General features: G+C 36.6%; 1 protein-coding gene across 1 annotated transcript; it reads left to right on the top strand.

The window, feature by feature from the left end:
• Nucleotides 1-534: 534 nt before the first annotated feature.
• LOC100368581 (lysosomal protective protein-like) lies at nucleotides 535-20,561 on the top strand. Its single transcript, XM_085500511.1, has 12 exons — nucleotides 535-646; nucleotides 1,238-1,421; nucleotides 3,383-3,545; nucleotides 4,051-4,137; nucleotides 4,950-5,105; nucleotides 5,814-5,905; nucleotides 7,335-7,422; nucleotides 16,294-16,464; nucleotides 17,430-17,572; nucleotides 18,438-18,513; nucleotides 19,283-19,471; nucleotides 20,013-20,561. Exons 2-12 carry the CDS (start codon nucleotides 1,246-1,248, stop codon nucleotides 20,094-20,096), a joined length of 1,425 nt encoding a protein of 474 aa, XP_085356637.1. The 5' UTR covers nucleotides 535-646; nucleotides 1,238-1,245; the 3' UTR covers nucleotides 20,097-20,561.
• The last annotated feature ends 1,708 nt before the right edge of the window (nucleotides 20,562-22,269 follow it).

Here is a 22,269-nt window from a genome sequence, read left to right as displayed (position 1 = left end):
TATTAACTTATTCTTGATAATAATAATGATACTATTTATTGTGTCAATGTATCTTTTGAAATAGAGTTGATTGATTTATTGATTGATTGACGTTCCAAAAATTTTGGAACGATTCTGATGTGATAGCATTCATTTTGCTTGGGCATTTTTTTTCTGTTATGGGGTGCAGATATATCTCAATATCTCATAATTTTGTTTTGTGATAACGTAGTTTTTGAGGTCTGGCATTATTTTTAGTGTTTTTTTACCGACAAAATGTGTTACACAGAAAAGTGTAATTTTGTGTATACTAAAAAAAAAACATCCTGACAGTAACAAATAAGAATGCACTTACTGTAAGTACTTGTACACACAATATTTCCAGTGAAATATTCGCAAAAATATGAGCATATGTCCAAAATGCACGCCAGCATTCTACTTCCTGGGAAGAAATTTGAAACTAAAAGGTTCCCCGAAATAAACGACTTGTGGTTGGCTAAAAGTACCGATATAATCAGAGTAAGGTAATACCAAACTAACACACTCGTACGTACACCACAATGCATTGCGCGGTCACCTGACTTTCAGCTGAGAGGAGTGTTATTGTAACCACACCGCCCGAAACGAGTATGGAAACATTTTCAGCGTAAATTACACATAATTTAAGGTGAGAACAATTTTCTCAAAAGTGTCACTGACAGGAAGCCGTTTCTTTTTACTACTTCTGCTGTGTTCTCGGCACATGGTATACAAACCAGAGTTTTGGTAGCTAATTCCATTGCAGACGACGAGACAGTGGGCTGTGACCGTGGGGTTGGCACGACCACATTCCTCTAACAAGTGCAAGTGTAGACCTCAGCAGCCTGAGAAGCTGGAGACACCAGACCTGTGATACTCCTGACACAATTATGTATGACTAGCAGATTTTTGTACCCTGGACTATCATATTCTTTCTATCTAATCTGTCCAATATATGCACTCAATTCGAATGAATATTTATCATATACATGTACATGTTTACACCGATAAAACAGTTTACATTTATAGTCTTCTCACACCAGCTTTGCCATGACCTGATATGAATTGTTTTAACTACTTTGCATATTTAATTTCTGTTGAGAACATTTTCATAAACCATGAAATCAGGTCTGCATAAATGCCCATCTATGGTGGTCTCACATATTTGGAAATCTCTTCACATAATAATTGTAATCAAGCCTAGGATTGTGACTACAAAGTTCCATGTTTTGTATTGTAGATAAATAGATGAAGATGTCCGTGAAGTTTCTCGTATTGGTGGCGATAGCCTCTTCTTCTCAGCTTTTCACTGTTGCTAAGAATGCTGATGAAATTACATATTTACCTGGATTGTTGAAACAGCCAAGTTTTCTTCATTTCTCTGGTTATCTTCAAGCAACAGGAACCAAGATGTTACATTACTGGTAAAGTTTCTTCAACTTAAAGTTTCACTCCCACATTGTATGATCTGTGAAAAAACATCTCAGTGACTGTTCATGAAAAATCTTATCCAACTGAATCCTAAATTCCAATTTACTTAAAGGCACTTCTAAAACAAAGTGGTATTTAGTGATTACAACTATAAAACTTTGATTATGTGATTAAACACCATATCTATCAATGCACAGTGTTCTCCCCAGGATATAAAAGCATGGCAGTGCCGCCATCCTGATTTGAGAGACTGCCATGCTTTTCTGAAACTGCCACCATCACAAAAAAAAATCAAAGTGAATGCACTTGTATAAAGCACTCTGTCATGTGCCTCACCGATCACGACCACTATAAGATAAGACAACGTTCAAAATAAAACTTTTGACTAATAATTGAAACATCAATGAAAATCATTGCAGGCTCTACCTGCAAGGACAAAAACTTGATATCAAAAAGTTCAACCTCATACCTGATTTCTGTGATGGCTTTTTAGCCTAATCTGTTCACAATCTGTAGGCTATGTGGCATTGTGGGCATTCTAGACATAATGCTATCCAGTGACAACTGAAATACTGTATTCTGGGTATCTCTGTATTGATTAAGGCATGGAAGGTACTAACGGAAGGAGCCACGACGCTATTGTTTTAGCTTTACCCCATGATCGTTTGTCAATGTTTGTTCACAAACATTGTTCTTGTTAGCTTTTAGCACCTTCGTACAATGGGTTACGCTAATCTCGAGCATTCAGTAATATTCGGAGCATGTTCGGAAGCAATAGTCGAACCTCGCATGTAGAATGTTGAAAATAACGTCTAGTTTGAATGCTATTGTTTCCGGAGATCTTGGAAATTTGTCAGATATAACATTGATTGAAGAAGAACTGATGAAATATCGTGAATTTTTAATTTTTGACCACCGAACATCGGCTAACACCAACAGAAAAATAGTATCCAAAGAAGACCATGCCTAGACACTTTCTCTGTGATAATATTTTGTAGGAGTCCTTAGGAATAGTTGTTGTATGCACTCGGATTCTTGTTATAGTTACAGTCGCTAATAATTAAAACATGTGAAATTTGTGAAGTCAAACGTTCTTATGTTGAATTTCTGGTCGTGAAATACGTATTTTGACCCTTCACACCTAAACAAACCGAGTGCGCATACGTGATGACCGTAGTTTCATAATGCGCATATATTTTATGGTCACATTAAAAATCGACAAGGTTATATCATACTCCGCTAACTCGTTACTTGTGTAAACAATCGCAAACTATCATCGACATCAAAGATGAGCCAGACAATGTCCTTATCAGGATTTATTTGGGTTGAAACAAAAGGAAATAAACCAGTTAAGAGGCTTAAATGGCCACTTGATAGGCATCGTGGCTCCTTCCGTTACTACCTTCTATCTATCTATACATGGCTGTTTACTAGTGGTGCAATGTATACTTGCCCCGGAGAGTGCATTAAAATAATACATAGGAATGTCCTAATATTCACAACAGCCGTAGCCTAATAATACTTATGTGAAAAATATTTGTTATGATTTATTGATTTCCTTGCTTACTGATTTAAAGCCATGACTCGCATTTTCATTCAAAATTATTTTTTGTCCATCGTAACAATAAAACAAAGTAATATAGGCAGCTGGTTGAACAAATGTACAAATAATATGAATAAATTATATGCCAATTATTATGCAAATTAGCCACCACCCACTAAATATCGATTAATTGATAAAAATTTGTTGTTAATTTCTTGTACACTGTTTAGTCAGAATTCAACTTCAAACTCTAAAATCACCATCAATTTTATTGGATTGGATAACTTTTAATTAGAGGAAAACATTTCTAAAAACATTTACTGTAATAAATGGAACATACACAAATGATCACATAAATATGGACAGGTCTACAGGGATGAATAATGACTCTATGTGATATATTTGTTGTAGGTTTGTGGAATCACAAAACAAGCCAGGGACTGACCCGCTAATACTTTGGTTGAATGGTGGTCCTGGTTGTAGTTCATTAGATGGTCTGCTTAGTGAGCATGGTCCATATCTTGTCCAGGCTGATGGTGTAACATTGAAATACAATGAATATAGTTGGAATATGGTAAGTTTTTATGAAGATACTTCAAAGAAGAGTTGTATTATTGTAATATGTTACCACCCATTGCTGACAGTGATCCCGGAATGGAAGAATTATACATCCATGACCCTCATAACTTTAATTTGACTTTTAAGTGGATCATTTTATGGTACAAAAGTGCACTGTATTGGAATACAAAGACATGTACAACAAATATGATCTGATATAAATGACTAACTGGTGACAGTTTTGTTTTTGGAAAGTCAACAGAATAGATCTATTCGTATTACTGATTACCTTAACGGCCAAAAGGTCGTCAGTCAACATTTCAACACCTTCTTTAAAACTGCTGGTCATATTTCATTTATATCAAGATTGTACATGCCATATTTGATTTTTGAGACGAGTCAAAGTGACTATCGCAAAATTTTGTTCAGTCAATGAAGTCAAATTATCATATCACACGAATGGATTACTATAAAACTATTCCCGGCCCCAATTGAAGATTTCTTGTTTTTCTTTTTTATAGAGAGCCAATGTTCTTTATCTAGAATCACCAGCTGGTGTGGGATACTCTTATTCTGATGACGGCAATTACACCACTGATGATGACCAGGTAAGTCATGTGATTGTCACATGATTATACATGTGTTTTCAGAAGCAAGTTGCAATGTCTGGAGAGGTATAGATTCAAAATCACCACAATGATATTTCACATGCTATCAAAACTGTGTTTTTTTTGTACTTACTACAAAAGTTTGCTTTTGAACCCCCATGCAGTCTCATTAATGTGGTAAATGTCAAACGTATGGGTTCATTTCCAAAAACATTCTTTGTGAATTGCTGCAAATGTCAAAATATCAAATTACTATCAAGGCACAATGCATGCAATATGAATACAATTACCAAGTAAGGTAAACAGAATGGGGAGGGTGTCTGTGTGTGCATCTATGGTCTCAAAAATACTTTGACTTTGACTTTATATAAAGAAACATACTAGTATTCATTCATATGCATTTCTATTTGTATCTGAAGTTATGACATTACAACTGACCGCCTCTTGAAACACAACTTCTGGCACATTCCAGTACATATTTGAATCTAACTTGCATTTACATGGTTACTAATGCTTGTTATGTTATTCAAAATGATTATTAAATTGGTGGCCCTTTACATGGTAAAGATACACCTAAATTGATAATTTCTGGCATTCCAGAACTGGATCTTAGGTCAACATGGGTGGATTTTGTTGATTTTTTTTGTGTGCAACTAGATTGTGGTCTAAGATAAGAAGAATTCAAGTTCTGCACTATGTGTCCATTTGAAGAAGTGATGCACATTATAATTCCAAAATATATCTTTGTATTCATCCATGTGACCCAATATAAACATTATGTGCAGCTGATTGTGTTTGTCATGTTTGCGCAGGTTGCTGATGACAACTACGCAGCTTTGAAAAGCTTCTTCAAGAAATACCCATCTTATGCTGAAAATCCGCTATTTATTTTTGGTGAAAGTTATGGAGGTGTTTATGTACCAACACTTGCAGTTAAAGTCATGGATGACACTGCTATGAAATTACAGGTATAATTCTACTGTGTTTGATTACTTGAACTGATGATCTACTAGTTTACTAATGCTAGGAGATATAAACTATGGAGATGCGCTACTGACAAAATTTGTTAGAATTTTGTAACTTTTATTAGCCCTTTTATTAGTTCATATAGGTGATTATTCGTTGTCTTAAAAACAACTGAGCTAATTGATTCAAAATGGCCAACATTTTTGTTTTAATGAATGCTGTTCCACATAGATGTATGTCTCTGATGATGTACATTGACTGAGATCACATTCAAACTTCATACATACATGATGCCACCACACCTTGAATTTAGGATGACTGATTGTTGACCATTTGAATGTTAAAATACCTTCTGCCAATCTTGACTTGGATCTCAGTCATGCATGGACAGATGCATGTATCATTCAACCTTGGTACATACAGTAAATTGGACCTTGATGACACCTTTTTGTTTTCAGATTGGATTTAAAAGGCCAACTGACTTGCATGTTGTTTTAGCAAATGTCATTCAAAAGCCATATCTTGGGAAAATCTTGACTGATTGCAGTAAAACTTTCCATCTATGTTATATGCATCATGTCACACAGAACATGAATTGGCATTCTGATTGACTCATTTCATGACTAGTTTTTGTCATTTTGGTATGTCTACTTTTGTATTTACAGTCTAGTTCGTTCAGCCTTAGGTCACTTATTTTGATTTGTTTACAGGGTTTTGCCGTTGGTAATGGTCTCACTAGCTATGAAGACTTATCCAATGCACTTGTGTATTTTGCATATTATCATGGATTATTTGGCACCAGGTATCTAGAAGTTTATTTAATATCAGAATTGTAAACTCTGTTTTACCATAATTGTTCATACAAGTGGGTTCACTTCCAACCCATGGGTTCATTTCCATTTATGTGCAAGTGGGTTTCATTTCTAGCCACAGGTTCATTTAAGTTCAAGTGGGTTAGTTTCTTGCCCATGGGTTCATTTATGTGCAAGTGGGTTCATTTGCAGCCACAGGTTCTTTTAGGTTCAAGTGGGTTAGTTTCTCGCCCATGGATTCATTTATGTGCAAGTGGGTTCATTTGCAGCCACAGGTTCATTTAGGTTCAAGTGGGTTAGTTTCTCGCCCATGGGTTCATTTATGTGCAAGTGGGTTCATTTGCAGCCACAGGTTCATTTAGGTTCAAGTGGGTTAGTTTCTCGCCCATGGGTTCATTTATGTGCAAGTGGGTTCATTTGCAACCACAGGTTCATTTAGGTTCAAGTGGGTTAGTTTCTCGCCCATGGGTTCATTTATGTGCAAGTGGGTTCATTTGCAGCCACATGTTCATTTAGGTTCTAGTGGGTTAGTTTTTCACCCATGGGTTCATTTATGTGCAAATGGGGTCATTTCCAGCCACAGGTTCATTTATGTGCAAATGGGGTTATTTCCAGCCACAGGTTCATTTAGGTTCAAGTGGGTTAGTTTCTCGCCCATGGGTTCATTTATGTGCAAGTGGGTTCATTTGCAGCCACAGGTTCATTTAGGTTCTAGTGGGTTAGTTTCTCGCCCATGGGTTCATTTATGTGCAAGTGGGTTCATTTGCAACCACAGGTTCATTTAGGTTCAAGTGGGTTAGTTTCTCACCCATGGGTTCATTTATGTGCAAGTGGGTTCATTTGCAGCCACATGTTCATTTAGGTTCTAGTGGGTTAGTTTTTCACCCATGGGTTCATTTATGTGCAAATGGGGTCATTTCCAGCCACAGGTTCATTTATGTGCAAATGGGGTTATTTCCAGCCACAGGTTCATTTAGGTTCAAGTGGGTTAGTTTCTCGCCCATGGGTTCATTTATGTGCAAGTGGGTTCATTTGCAGCCACAGGTGCATTTAGGTTCTAGTGGGTTAGTTTTTCACCCATGGGTACATATATGTGCAAGTGAGTTCATTTCCAGCCACAGGTTCATTTAGGTTCAAGTTGGTTAGTTTCTCGCCCATGGGTTCATTTATGTGCAAGTGGGTTCATTTCTAGCCACAGGTTCATTTAGGTTCAAGTTGGTTAGTTTCTCGCCCATGGGTGCATTTCTGTACTGTCAGATTCATAACAAATTAACTGTCTAATAATTGCTCTCAAGGTAGGCACAATTTGTGTGAACATTGTGCAATGCATTCCTAACATAGTTTCAGTATGTGTTCAGCATGTCAAGATTGTTATGCAGGTTTGAAAACTGATTATAAACTGATCTCATTTTTTACAAGTCTATGGTCATACCTAAAGAAGTATTGTTGTACAAATGGAACTAAATGTAATTTTTATGACAACAAGAGTAAACAATGCCAAGATGGGGTAGGTATCTCTTTCTTGTTGATCAGTGGGTTGAAGAAACTGATGTGAGAGTAATTTGTGGGTGGAGATGCAGGTACATGATTGGGTGGAATGGGTTGAGGTTTAACATTGGGAGGTGAGGTGTGAGTGGTGTATGGGTGGGGATATAGGTAGATGTTGGATCCAGTAGAGTTAGGTATAGATAACATCATTGGTTGGAATGGGTTGAGGTATAACATTGGGAGGTGAGGTGTGAGTGGTGTATGGGTGGGGATGTAGATAGATTTGGGATCCAGTAGAGTTAGGTATAAATAACATCATTGGTTGGAATGGGTTGAGGTATAACATAGGGGGGTGAGTAGTGTATAGGTGGGGATGAAGGTAGATGATTGGGTGGAATGGGTTGAGTATAACATTGGGGGCGAGTCGTGTATGGGTGGGGATAAAGGTAGATGCTGGATCCAGTAGAGTTAGGTATAGATAACACTATTGGGTGGAGTGAGTTGAGGTATAACATGGGGGGGGGGGTGAATAATGTATGTGTGGGGATAAAGGCAGATGTGGGATCCAGTAGAGTGAGGTATAGATAACATCATTGGGTTGAATGGGTTGAGGTATAACATTGGGGGTGAGGTGTGAGTAGTGTATGTGAGGGGATGCAGGTAGATGTGGGATCCAGTAGAGTGAGGTATAGATAACATCATTGGGTGGAATGGGTTGAGGTATAACATAGGGGGTGAGGTGTGAGTAGTGTATGGGTGGGGATACAGGTAGATGTGGGATCCAGTAGAGTGAGGTATAGATAACATCATTGGGTGGAATGGGTTGAGGTATAACATTGGGGGTGAGGTGTGAGTAGTGTATGTGAGGGGATACAGGTAGATGTGGGATCCAGTAGAGTGAGGTATAGATAACATCATTGGGTGGAATGGGTTGAGGTATAACATAGGGGGGTGAGGTGTGAGTAGTGTATGGGTGGGGATACAGGTAGATGTGGGATCCAGTAGAGTGAGGTATAAATAACATCATTGGTTGGAATGGGTTGAGGTATAACATTGGGGGGTGTGAATAGTGTATGTGTGGGGATGCAGGTGGATGTGGGATCCAGTAAAGTGAGGTATAGATAACATCATTGGGTGGAATGGGTTGAGGTATAACATTGGGGGGGGGTGAGTAATGTATGTGTGGGGATAAAGGCAGATGTGGGATCCAGTAGAGTGAGGTATAGATAACATCATTGGGTTGAATGGGTTGAGGTATAACATTGGGTGTGAGTAGTGTATGTGAGGGGATACAGGTAGATGTGGGATCCAGTAGAGTGAGGTATAGATAACATCATTGGGTGGAATGGGTTGAGGTATAACATAGGGGGGTGAGGTGTGAGTAGTGTATGGGTGGGGATACAGGTAGATGTGGGATCCAGTAGAGTGAGGTATAAATAACATCATTGGTTGGAATGGGTTGAGGTATAACATTGGGGGGTGTGAATAGTGTATGTGTGGGGATACAGGTAGATGTGGGATCCAGTAGAGTGAGGTATAGATAACATCATTGGTTGGAATGGGTTGAGGTATAACATAGGGGGGTGAGGTGTGAGTGGTGTATGGGTGGGGATGCAAGTAGATGTGGGATCCAGTAGTGAGGTATAGATACAAAAAATACTTGTAATCTCATTGGTTGGAATGGGTTGAGGTATAACATTGGGGGGTGAGGGATGGGTAGTGTATGTGTGGGGATGCAGGTGGATGTGGGATCCAGTAAAGTGAGGTATAGATAACATCATTGGGTGGAATGGGTTGAGGTATAACATTGGGGGGGGGGGTGAGTAATGTATGTGTGGGGATAAAGGCAGATGTGGGATCCAGTAGAGTGAGGTATAGATAACATCATTGGGTTGAATGGGTTGAGGTATAACATTGGGGGTGAGGTGTGAGTAGTGTATGTGAGGGGATACAGGTAGATGTGGGATCCAGTAGAGTGAGGTATAGATAACATCATTGGGTGGAATGGGTTGAGGTATAACATTGGGGGGTGTGAATAGTGTATGGGTGGGGATGCAGGTAGATGTGGGATCCAGTAGAGTGAGGTATAGATAACATCATTGGTTGGAAAGGGTTGAGGTATAACATTGGGAGGTGAGGTGTGAGTGGTGTATGGGTGGGGATACAGGTGGATGTGGGATCCAGTAGAGGTATAGATAACATCATTGGGTGGAATGGGTTAAGGTATAACTTTAGGGATGGCATTCACTAATTTATGGATTGTAAGCAAAATTGTTTTGGTAGATGGTATATTTAAATGACAGCGTTTTAAGATTAATGGTGACTGAAAGTTATCATGGATTTCGGTATAATCCATCATTAGTGAAGTTAAGGCTAAAAGTTAAGGCTAAGGCTTTTTCTGATCCTGTGATGTTGTGGCAACCTGATTTTTATTTTAATATTTCAGTAGAAACCAGACAATACAGACTTTGGTAATACATGTATATAATATTAATGTGCGCAAATGGTGCATTGTGTGGGTGTAATTGAACATTTTCAGAGCCTTGGATGTTTTGTGTGATTCAGCTGATGACATTTCACAGGTCATAATGCAAAGTGATCATCTATTGAGCAATAATGAGTTTTAAACAGTAAGCCATGACTACAGGGTTATGCTCACAGTAAAAAGGAAATTGTTGTGCTTTTCAAAGAAAAAAATCTTAAAATCCAACATTATATTCTTAAAATTGATTTGTAGTAAAATTAAAATAAATTTTATTCTGAATGGTGAGGTGTTCTTAGATTACCATGTAGTCATTATATAAATTTACATTTATCAACTCAGAAATATTAAAAATGTAAATAATCTTGTTTGTTGATGGTACTGCCAGTGTGACAGAAAGAGTTCTTTGTCTCAAGTTTCCAAACGTTCAAAACTCACTTCACATGAGATCTCGTCAGAAGCTAGGAATAGTCTATTGAACATCTCGTCAGAAGCTAGGAATCCCCTATTGAACATCTCGTCAGAAGCTAGGAATCCCCTATTGAACATCTCGTCAGAAGCTAGGAATCCCCTATTGAATATCTCGTCAGAAGCTAGGAATTCTCTATTGAACATCTAGTCAGAAGCTAGGAATCCCCTATTGAACATCTCGTCAGAAGCTAGGAATCCCCTATTGAACATCTCATCAGAAGCTAGGAATCCCCTATTGAACATCTCATCAGAAGCTAGGAATTCCCTATTGAACATCTCGTCAGAAGCTAGGAATCCCCTATTGAACATCTCATCAGAAGCTAGGAATCCCGTATTGAACATCTCGAAAGAAGCTAGGAATCCCCTATTGAACATCTTGTCAGAAGCTAGGAATCGCATATTGAACATCTCATCAGAAGCTAAGAATCCCCTATTGAACATCTCGTCAGAAGCTAGGAATCCCGTATTGAACATCTCGACAGAAGCTAGGAATCCCCTATTGAACATCTCGTCAGAAGCTAGGAATTGCGTATTGAACATCTCGACAGAAGATAGGAATTCCGTATTGAACATCTCATCAGAAGCTAGGAATCCAATATTGAACATCTCGACAGAAGCTAGGAATCCCCTATTGAACATCTTGTCAGAAGCTAGGAATCCCCTATTGAACATCTCAAAAGAAGCTAGGAATCCCGTATTGAACATCTCGACAGAAGCTAGGAATCCCCTATTGAACATCTCGTCAGAAGCTAGGAATCGCGTATTGAACATCTCATCAGAAGCTAAGAATCCCCTATTGAACATCTCGTCAGAAGCTAGGAATCCCGTATTGAACATCTCATCAGAAGCTAGGAATCCCCTATTGAACATCTCGTCAGAAGCTAGGAATCCCCTATTGAACATCTCATCAGAAGCTAAGAATCCCCTATTGAACATCTCGTCAGAAGCTAGGAATCCCGTATTGAACATCTCGACAGAAGCTAGGAATCCCCTATTGAACATCTCGTCAGAAGCTAGGAATTGCGTATTGAACATCTCGACAGAAGATAGGAATCCCGTATTGAACATCTCATCAGAAGCTAGGAATCCAATATTGAACATCTCGACAGAAGCTAGGAATCCCCTATTGAACATCTCGTCAGAAGCTAGGAATCCCCTATTGAACATCTCGAAAGAAGCTAGGAATCCCCTATTGAACATCTTGTCAGAAGCTAGGAATCGCGTATTGAACATCTCATCAGAAGCTAAGAATCCCCTATTGAACATCTCGTCAGAAGCTAGGAATCCCGTATTGAACATTTCGACAGAAGCTAGGAATCCCCTATTGAACATCTCGTCAGAAGCTAGGAATCCCCTATTGAACATCTCGTCAGAAGCTAGGAATTGCGTATTGAACATCTCGACAGAAGATAGGAATTCCGTATTGAACATCTCGTCAGAAGCTAGGAATCCAATATTGAACATCTCGACAGAAGCTAGGAATCCCCTATTGAACATCTCGTCAGAAGCTAGGAATCCCCTATTGAACATCTCGTCAGAAGCTAGGAATCCCCTATTGAACATCTCGTCAGAAGCTAGGAATCCCCTATTGAACATCTCGTCAGAAGCTAGGAATCCCCTATTGAACATCTCATCAGAAGCTAGGAATCCCCTATTGAACATCTCATCAGAAGCTAGGAATCCCCTATTGAACATCTCATCAGAAGCTAGGAATCCCCTATTGAACATCTCATCAGAAGCTAGGAATCCCCTATTGAACATCTCGTCAGAAGCTAGGAATCCCCTATTGAACATCTCGTCAGAAGCTAGGAATCCAATATTGAACATCTCGACAGAAGCTAGGAATCCCCTATTGAACATCTCGTCAGAAGCTAGGAATCCCCTATTGAACATCTCGTCAGAAGCTAGGAATCCCCTATTGAACATCTCGTCAGAAGCGAGGAATTCCCTATTGAACATCTCATCAGAAGCTAGGAATCCCCTATTGAACATCTCGTCAGAAGCTAGGAATCCCCTATTGAACATCTCATCATTTGTTATGCACAGTGATTCTTGACCATAAACTTGTAAACTTGCAAGCTCATTTATTTTACAAAAGAGTGAATTTTAAGATTCCATTATACAGTAGCAGGCAAAAATCTGTTGTGATAATTTTGTGGTTCAAATGTCATGGTTACCATTATATGTATTTTATGTCAACCTTAGATGAAGTGATAGATTGGCTGACAAACAAACAAACATCATGTCATAATATGATAAATACCTGAATCTATGCAAAGTCTGTACTGTGCAAATAGTGTTGCATTATAGAAAACATTCTTTTTTTCAAGGGATTGACCATGAGAAATTCGCATGTTTTGAAAAAAATCCTACAATTTATCCTTAAAACAGCCATGCTCAAAGTTAAGTGAAAGAAAACTATTTTGCCTAGTTTTTCTATTACATATACCTTCTTAGAGCTTGTAATAGTCAATGCCTCACAGTGTATGTATGCATACAGATACATTGGAGAACAACATCTGTTGACCTAATACTGAGTAAAGATAATCAAATGTGTTTTTAATTTGACTGTTTTTAGTATACACCATTATGTTACATTACTCGGGCAACGTTGAAAGCATTTAAACATCTATCACCTTGTGAGGTGTGAAAATGTGGGCTTCACCTCACAAATTAATTACCCATTATAATCCTATTATGCTGCAATTAAGTAGGTCTAGTGAATGCATGTAAGGACAGATGTGGTCTATAAATGTGTGTGTGTGTGGTCGAGCTGCTGAAGGTACTTGCTACATGAGGTCATCTGAGGTACACAGGCTGTTTTTTTTTTTAAGCGAATGTATACGTATTGTTATAGTAATGAACATTTAGGTGTATGCAACTCAGTGGAAAGTTAATGTACATTGAGGTGTGTCTGGTTCAGCGGTTTCACAATATTGAATCTAGCTGTGCCACTTTTGTATAAATATCCACTGATGTGTGGTAACATTAGCTATGATTGCTGTGTTATCAAGCATATATCAGCCAAGTTAGGGCACAGTATTTGTGGCACAGCCCACAACAAATTTTGCTTTAACAAACGGTGCATTTTACACACATTGCATCGGTCGCATTGAACTCGCGTTGAGTTAACTACTATACTTTTAGTTCTATGACTTTTTTCTGTTCAAAGTATTTTTAACCACATTTGTTCTATTAGTAGTGCATGCAATGATTGTGTGCTGCACCTGTCTTTTTTGTGGACGTGTGCTGCTGGTAGATAAAATATGGTGTCTCATTTTGTATGTGGACACGCATGTCTTTTTCATTGGTATGTGTGCTGCTGGTAGATAAAATATGGTGTCTCATTTTGTATGTGGACACACCTGTCTTTTTCATGGGTATGTGTGCTGCTGGTAGATAAAATATGGTGACTTATTTTGTATGTGGACACACCTGTCTTTTTCATTGGTATGTGTGCTGCTGGTAGATAAAATATGGTGTCTCATTTTGTATGTGGACACACCTGTCTTTTTCATTGGTATGTGTGCTGCTGGTAGATAAAATATGGTGTCTCATTTTGTATGTGGACACACCTGTCTTTTTCATTGTATGTGTGCTGCTGGTAGATAAAATATGGTGACTTATTTTGTATTTGGACACGCATGTCTTTTTCATTGGTATGTGTGCTGCTGGTAGATACAATATGGTGACTTATTTTGTATGTGGACACACCTGTCTTTTTCATTGGAATGTGTGCTACTGGTAGATACAATATGGTGACTTATTTTGTATGTTGACACACCTGTCTTTTTCATTGGTATGTGTGCTGCTGGTAGATTAAATATGGTAACTCATTTTGTATGTGGACACACCTCTCTTTTTCGTGGACGTGTGCTCTGCTGATAGAGAAAAAATGCTACATATTTTGTCATTTTTAATAATTGATATTTTTGGAAACTTTAAAAAAACAATCTTGCTTTACCGGTACTTTGCTCAGCAAAGCTATGATATATGGGTAGCAATCACCTGACTCTTCAAAATGTGGTTGTTGCATTGGTCACTTGCTCAAAAATTCTGGTATCTGGTATTTAAATATAGCAAAAGTATTGAAAGCCTTGCTCTTATTTTGGTGCTAGTGAAATGTACTAGAAGCTTTTTAAATTCGCATAACAGAAACAAAAAACATTTATGATTCAACATACAATCATTTTTAGGGTTTCGAGCCCTATGGGGCGAAACCCTATTGTAATTGCTATGTTTATTATTATTATTTTTCCGCCGTTTTTTGTAACCACTGTAACTAAAAATAATGCAGCGATTGATTTGCCATTTTGCATGCCGATAAAGGGCGATGAGTTGTGGTGCATACCCCAAAACCAGCCATGTAGGTCACATGACCTGGCCGCCATCTTGGGTAGAACACAAACCGGAAGTGCTCAATTGCACCACTTTCTGAGGGTCTAGGAACTTCCGTTTTTTTGTGTGACATCATTGGCTCATGTCTAGCAAATATCAGCAATAAAATCTTTAGCGGTCATGTGACCTTGGCCGCCATATTGGATTTTCCGAAAATTGACAAAAAACTTTTAAAATCTTCTTCTCAAAAATGGCTCATTCATGTGATTATACATTTGCTTTGCAGCACCTATGGCCATAGCTCTACAAAGTGACTGAAGCAGATTTTTGAAAAATGGCTTCCTTTGGCAGCCATCTTGGATTTAATAAAAAGTGAAAGTACACTATAACTCATGAACAATTTGCCAGATTTAAACCAAAGTTGGCATACAACATCCCTTCAATAAGATGATTATGTGTTCATAAAAATATTTCCCATGATTCAAGTGGTTTTGGCGGCCATATTGAATTTATCAAAAAATTGAAAAAAACCTCAAAAAATTATCTTCTTAAAAACTGCTTGCTTGTTTGAAAAACAATTCGGCATATAGTATCTCTGTTGATAGCTTCACAAAGTGACTGAAGCAGATTTTTGAAAAATGGCTTCCTTTGGCAGCCATCTTGGATTTAGTAAAAAGTGAAAGTACGCTATAACTCATGAACAATTTGCCAGATTTAAACCAAAGTTGGCATACAACATCCCTTCAATAAGATGATTATGTGTTCATAAAAATATTTCCCATGATTCAAGTGGTTTTGGTGGCCATGTTGAATTTATCACAAAAATGCCAAAAAACTCAAAAAATTATCTTCTTAAAAACTGCTTGCTTGTTTGAAAAACAATTCGGCATATAGTATCTCTGTTGATAGCTTCACAAAGTGACTGAAGCAGATTTTTGAAAAATGGCTTCCTTTGGCAGCCATCTTGGATTTAGTAAAAAGTGAAAGTACACTATAACTTATGAACGATTTGCCAGATTTAAACAAAACTTGGCATACAACATCCGCTCAATGAGATGATTATGTGTTCATGGAAATATTTCCCATGATTCAAGTGGTTTTGGCGGCCATGTTGAATTTATCACAAAAATTCAAAAAACCTCAAAAAAATATCTTGTTAAAAACTGCTTGCTTGTTTGAAAAGCAATTTAGCATATAGTATCTCTGTTGATAGCTCTACAAAGTTACTGAAGTAGATTTTTAAAAATGGCTTCCTTTGGCAGCCATCTTGGATTTAGTAAAAGAGAAAAAGTTCTATAACTCATGAACTATTTGTCCTTGCATTAAGTTTATCATATTCCTGTGAAATCAAATCCATATGTTGTGTAGTTTGTCTGCTATCTTGCATTCTAGACATGAAACGTTAGTCAAATAATCACATCGAGCAAGTGCAATTTGTCATGAGCCACGCAGGCTCGAAACCCGTCATCGCTGCTATGCAGCTATATTTTTTGTTTTATTTTTGGTTATTATGGTAGGCTTAAATCACATGAATTTTTGTTGTCAGAACAATAATATTCCATATCTTTGGGAGAATTCACGTCTTTATCTTCATTACAGGTGGAACAAGTGAACCATGTACTTAGTGAGATTGGCTTGAATCCATATAATCTATATGCTGACTGTGCTGGTGGTGTACCAGGAAACTCTATACATGCAGATCATTATAGATACAGTGTAGGACTTGAACATCTATTTAATAAATATACCTTTAAGAAGAAAGAACAACAGGTATGCTAATTTATACACGTGTCAAATGATTTTTAGTTAAGAATTATTATGACCTTATAATTTGGGATATTCTCAGGGCGAGGCTACATCAGAAGGTTCTATGTTGCTAACATGTATTTCTATGGGCTCTGCGCAAGCTGCAGTCGAAGAGCCAATGATTACCGCTAAAGTCAAGGAAACGGCACAAACTCAACTTTAAAGTAATCCTGAACAACCAAATGTATATATTATGCACATATAGGGGTAATCTTGTTACACTGGTCATTAGAGTCTCAACAACTATCCCAAAGCCTTTGTTTTCATCGTGATGGTTGCCAAGCGGTGAAAATACCCGGTTGTCCGCCCCAAGGATACATCAAGATTTGGATTGCAGTCTGAAATATATTGTGACATATTGGTACAATAGAGAAGTGAATAGCATGACAGTTTCTTGTATGTAAGAATGCTCGACACACTAAAGGTGCTATGTGAGCATTTCTCGTATGGTACTGACTGAAGAACACTTATCATGCACATGTGCCATGGGTGCTGCATTGTGTGTTGAGCCTGCATCAACTACACTTTGCGCAGTACTTTCTGTGAAGCTCATCATTATTATTATACATTTTTTACCTGCTTGTAGAAATAATTTTATGAGAGCAGCTCGAAATAGCAAAGAAGAGCAATTTGCGAAAATTTGCATTTAGTGACAGAATTCAATCTCCATCATTTGTTGATAATGCTTTTGCATCCAAAGTAAACAAAATAAAGTGTACGAATGTGACATAAACGTGACGCACAATAACCAAATATAGAAGACATTTGAACACTTTCAAACACGTCCGTACATTGTTTTGGTGTCAGATATATAATACCTGTAAATATCCTCACTGTTCTCACTACATGTGATGCCACTAATGATGAAATAATTCAAGTCATCTCATTATGGATTCTTGTGTTTTCTATATTGTCCTTTTTTTCTCCAGATGTTGAAGTACATCCCTCGTCATAAATTAAAGGTTGTTCCTCAATGCCTAAATGTCACTGCTATAACAACCTATCTCAATGATCCCTATGTAAAAGAAGCTCTTCATATTAAAGCTGGTCTGCCTGATTGGGAAATATGCAGGTATACATCATAAAATAATGCTTGTATTGGTCTAACACTAAACCCCAAACATTGGTGGTACTCTCACTTTCATTCTGCTCATTCCCACTTTAACGACTGCCACTCCATAATTTATTTATCAAAGACAGACAAGACAAACTTTTTTATTATCACATTGATTTCAAAATAATTTAATCATTCTTGTTATATAAACTTTAAATTAATGTTATCTAGCACATTTCCCCTTTCATCTGAAACTCAAGATTTTGAGAGATCAGTGTGTTAAAACAGTTTTGATGTAATAAAACAAACTTTGTTTTAGTTGAACATCACACATGTAAACAATGGAATATCTCTACTTTGGAAAAATTTGGTTCATGAATTCATGCAATGAAATATTATAAAAATATATTGTGTTGCATGGTTTGAACATATTTATTTATTTATTCATATTTATTTTATAAAAAAAATCATACAAGATATGCACATATGTTTTTATTGGAAAAAAATGTATGCAAATTTTTAGAACCTATGCAAACTATGGTGTGGCTTTGCTGAAAGTTGGAATGAGTGGAGAGGAAGTGACAGCGCCACCAGTGTTTGGTACTCCATGGTCTGAACTATTTGTATTTATCACTATGCATGTTATAAAATTATCTATAATGTATTTTAGATTGTGTATGGTGACCAACATTTATTCTGTGTTTCTACTAATCAAAACTTAGTCTGTTTGTGGAGTTTAACCCTGCAGTTTGTGAACTTTGAAACAACAATATTTTCTTTGTGTAGTTGGCAGTATACCGTATGTACTGTGATATAACTTGAAAACACTTTTTCAGTGTTTTTTCTTCTTCTAATTTTTATTTTTGCTTACTACCACCCTCAGTACTGATGTCCTAACTAATTACAAGAGAATATATGAAACCGTAAAGGAACAGTATTTGAAAATGTTGGCAACATATGTAAGTATTGTTAGTAATTGTGAAGGTTGTATGTAGATTTCAACGTTTTCTTACTTTTCAATTTCTTCACTCATTCCAAAATTGGGGACTGTTGATTGGAGGCAACATCCTTTTGTTCAATCTTGGCACCAAAACTTTGTATTCAAGACACAAATGCTCATAAGACAGTTTTAAAGTTGAACTCGATATTGCTGAAAACAGGTGTTGAACCAAATGTGTTTACCTGTAACCCCCTAGGTGTTCACAGGAGTGGGAGGATGGCGAGTGTAACCTAAATGATACCATGTATTGGTGGTACTTACATCGTCTTATTGTAAATACCATATTTTCTCTATTAGTAGAACAGTTTGTTTATGTTAATGACAGAGGTGTGTCTATAGTTTGTAATAAGTCAAGCTTTTAAAGATTCACTGTACAATAAATGTAATATATAGTTTCAGTGCAATTGTAATAGAGTAAATATTGTACATCATGTCTGTAATCCCAAATAACTTCCAATAGAGTAAATATTGTACATCATGTCCGTAATCCCAAATAACTTCCAATAGAGTAAATATTGTACATCATGTCCATAATCCCAAAAAACTTCCAATAGAGTAAATATTGTACATCATGTTCGTAATCCCTAATAACTTCCAATAGAGTAAATATTGTACATCATGTCCATAATCCCAAAAAACTTCCAATAGAGTAAATATTGTACATCATGTTCGTAATCCCTAATAACTTCCAGAGATGCAAATATTGATGGTTTTTCTATTTTCTTCAGAGTTATCGTATTTTAGTTTACAATGGAGATGTTGACATGGCATGTAATTTTCTTGGTGATGAATGGTTTGTGGAGTCATTAGACTTAGAAGAACAAGTACAGCGTAGACCTTGGTTGTACAATGATGGTACCGATCAAATCGCTGGCTTTGTTAAAGAGTTTGCACAGCTGGCTTTTGCTACAATCAAGGTTTGTATTGAGTACTGGCCATTTCGGGATTTTAATTAAAAATAGAATTTACGTAATCATAGAACGTTCTACAGTGCATGTAACAAATTAAATGCGAACAACATTACGACTTTTCAAGTAATTTGTTTGTATCGTAAAGAAGTTTACTATCTAATGAATTTCAATGTCACAACAGATATAAATAGTCCTGTCGATATTCTAATTCTCTGATTATTTGTCTCAGGGTTGTTCATGAGGTGATGATGCAACTCGAATCAATATTTGTATCAACATTAAAATGACCTTCCATTTATTGATTGGATCTAGTCATTTCAATACATGTTGTTCAGTACATGAGTTGCTTGGCAACAACAGTGTCAATCTTACAAGGGATGCTTACCATATCTCTATTCATCATAATATGCAGTTTTATACAGAGATTTTTGTGTACTGAACATGTTGATTTTGGAATGTTCGTAAAATATGACCATCACATTTTGTATTCGTATGCATTGACTAGGCAAACAAAATTTATTTACACGTTTTACATTTGTTATTGCAGGGGGCTGGTCACATGGCACCACAGGACAAACGCAAGGCTTGTCAGCAACTTATTAACAACTTTATATTCAAGTTACCCTACTGAAAACACAAATTTTTTTGTTTGATGTTTTGTGTTCAGTTTCAGAAGATACGGCTGGAAATAGATTTTATCCAGTAATTTCTATTTCATTAAATGAAAGTAAGCAGAAGAGAATTTCTTAAAATTTAGAATAGCACTAAAAAGTGAAGTAGTTGCTGCAGAATTTGTTCTCACACTCATAGCTACCTCTGGCAATAGTAATACCAGTACTACAATTGGAGAATTAGTCGCTCAAGAAATTAAATATGGTTGTATACAGTAATTCCAGTGACAGAGGAGATATGTGTATATTTTGACAATTGACTTTTAAGTTTACAGTGATTTAAAGAAAAAGTATTGATTTGTTTATTAAGTAAATACAAAATCAACTAATTATAGTCTGATTTTCTCTCAAATTCCACTTTGTTTAAATCCAATGTCATTATACTTCCTTTGACACATGGATCTTTTGTAGTTTTATGCTAAAAATCAATTTCTTGCGGATAATTTATCTCAATGGAGGAATCCATTCAGTTGTAGGGAAGAAAGCTACCAAAGGATGAATCCATTCATTTGTAGAGGGGATAGATATCAATGGATGAGCGAATTGATTAGTAGGGAGGAAAGCTGCCAATTATAGGAAGGGTCAATTGATACCAAGACAAGTACATTTTAAGAAGCGTGTAATATTTGCATCTGCTGCATTTGATAGCTTCATATATCTTGTACATTTTCTAAGCAAATAAGTTTAGTGTTTTATACTCACAATCTAATTTCTATTCTATTTTCATTTACATTTTTTTTGGTGAAATTCAGTTTGATTTTTGAAGAATATAATATTACTTTATCATGGTAGATTTTGTAAACAGAATTTTGAGTATTATGCAAATAAACTTTCTGACAAAACATTTCCTTGCAGTTTTGTATTTTGAAGCGTTTTAGTATCTTTAGTTTGGTGGTATAGCGCCCTCTGGTGTTACAAATCTTATACTTCTTAGATGTGCACCATTTAAGCTGTCTATTTTGAGACTTTCATATCTTTACATACTATGAGTGATAATAAATGCGGCATGTGTGAATAAGCTGATACTTTAAGTGGCATTATGTATACGAGATACGAGAACATGTCACTGACCAGACATGGGCTGAATGTGCTTTTGTGTTTTATTCAATGCCACGGTTACTAGTAACCGTGTCAATGCTAACTGTAAGTTGAAGGGAAAAGTCCTGACGAAAGAGCTCCACAAATGTAAGAGGATGCAATTTACATTTTTTTTATCACTGGCATCCACCAATTACTTGTGCAAATGCATGTCTCAATATAAATGTTGTGCCTAATTTTATTCTCTAGATATTCAACTTTTCACAAGTATTGATTCTCAAGAAAAAGATTGTAGGTAAGCTGGTTCTATAAATGTGACATGTGGGGAAAAAAAAAAATGAATGTGCTTCTGTGTTTAATCATTGCTAACTATAGTGTATGTAAGTTAAAGTCCCAGCAAACAACATAATGCTCCCAGATGAAAGAGCTCCACAAATGTAGAATGTCCTACATGTTTGTAGACTTTTCTTCTTTGAAAAGATTAATTCATAAAAACACTTTGGACCAATAAAAGATTTTTCTGGTCCAATGATGTTTACTGATACTTTCTTCTTGTATTTCTTACATAAACATAAATTAACTCTTTGTTTTAATATGAATATGCATTGTCATAATTAATTTTTAATACAAACAAGTTTAGGATTGAAACATTCATGGCCAAAATATCTCTTTACAAGGAAATTATTATTCATAGTCTGTGAGGAGGTATAATTCACGTCACATGTTAAGAGTAGAAAATCTTTTTTCTTTTTTTTTTTTTTGGGGGGGGGGTATAATAATTCATATTGGGAGCAGTATAACTACACATATCGGGGATATAAAATTAGCATATATTGGGGGAAGCATATCTGTATGTAAGAAGCTATAATTTATGGTTCGCATTGGGAGCTGAATAACTCTTTGAGGGAAGGGTTGAGTCGGGGCATAAATCGAGAGCAGACTATATTTTTAAGTTTCTCTCTAAAAGAAATTAACACGTCTGGAGAACAGTGTAAATAATATTTTGGTATACTCTTTGGAGAGAAAAAATGTATTAATTCAGGTATAGTAAAAATATTTGCAGAGGAGGTATGGTTTTCATGAATTCAGTCTTGA

Source organism: Saccoglossus kowalevskii, chromosome 6 (assembly GCF_978046115.1).
Source record: "Saccoglossus kowalevskii chromosome 6, keSacKowa6.1, whole genome shotgun sequence".
Lineage (NCBI taxonomy): Eukaryota > Metazoa > Hemichordata > Enteropneusta > Harrimaniidae > Saccoglossus > Saccoglossus kowalevskii.
The sequence above is the reverse complement of the archived record's forward strand: the minus strand, read 5'-3'. Positions and strand labels throughout refer to the sequence as shown.

Coding starts and splice junctions, on each gene's coding strand:
- LOC100368581 (XM_085500511.1), top strand. CDS start 1,246: ATGAAGATGTCCGTGAAGTTTCTCGTATTGGTGGCGATAGCCTCTTCT. Junction 3,546..4,050: donor ATGAATATAGTTGGAATATG/GTAAGTTTTTAT, acceptor TCTTTTTTATAG/AGAGCCAATGTTCTTTATCT. Junction 16,465..17,429: donor TTAAGAAGAAAGAACAACAG/GTATGCTAATTT, acceptor TTTTTTCTCCAG/ATGTTGAAGTACATCCCTCG.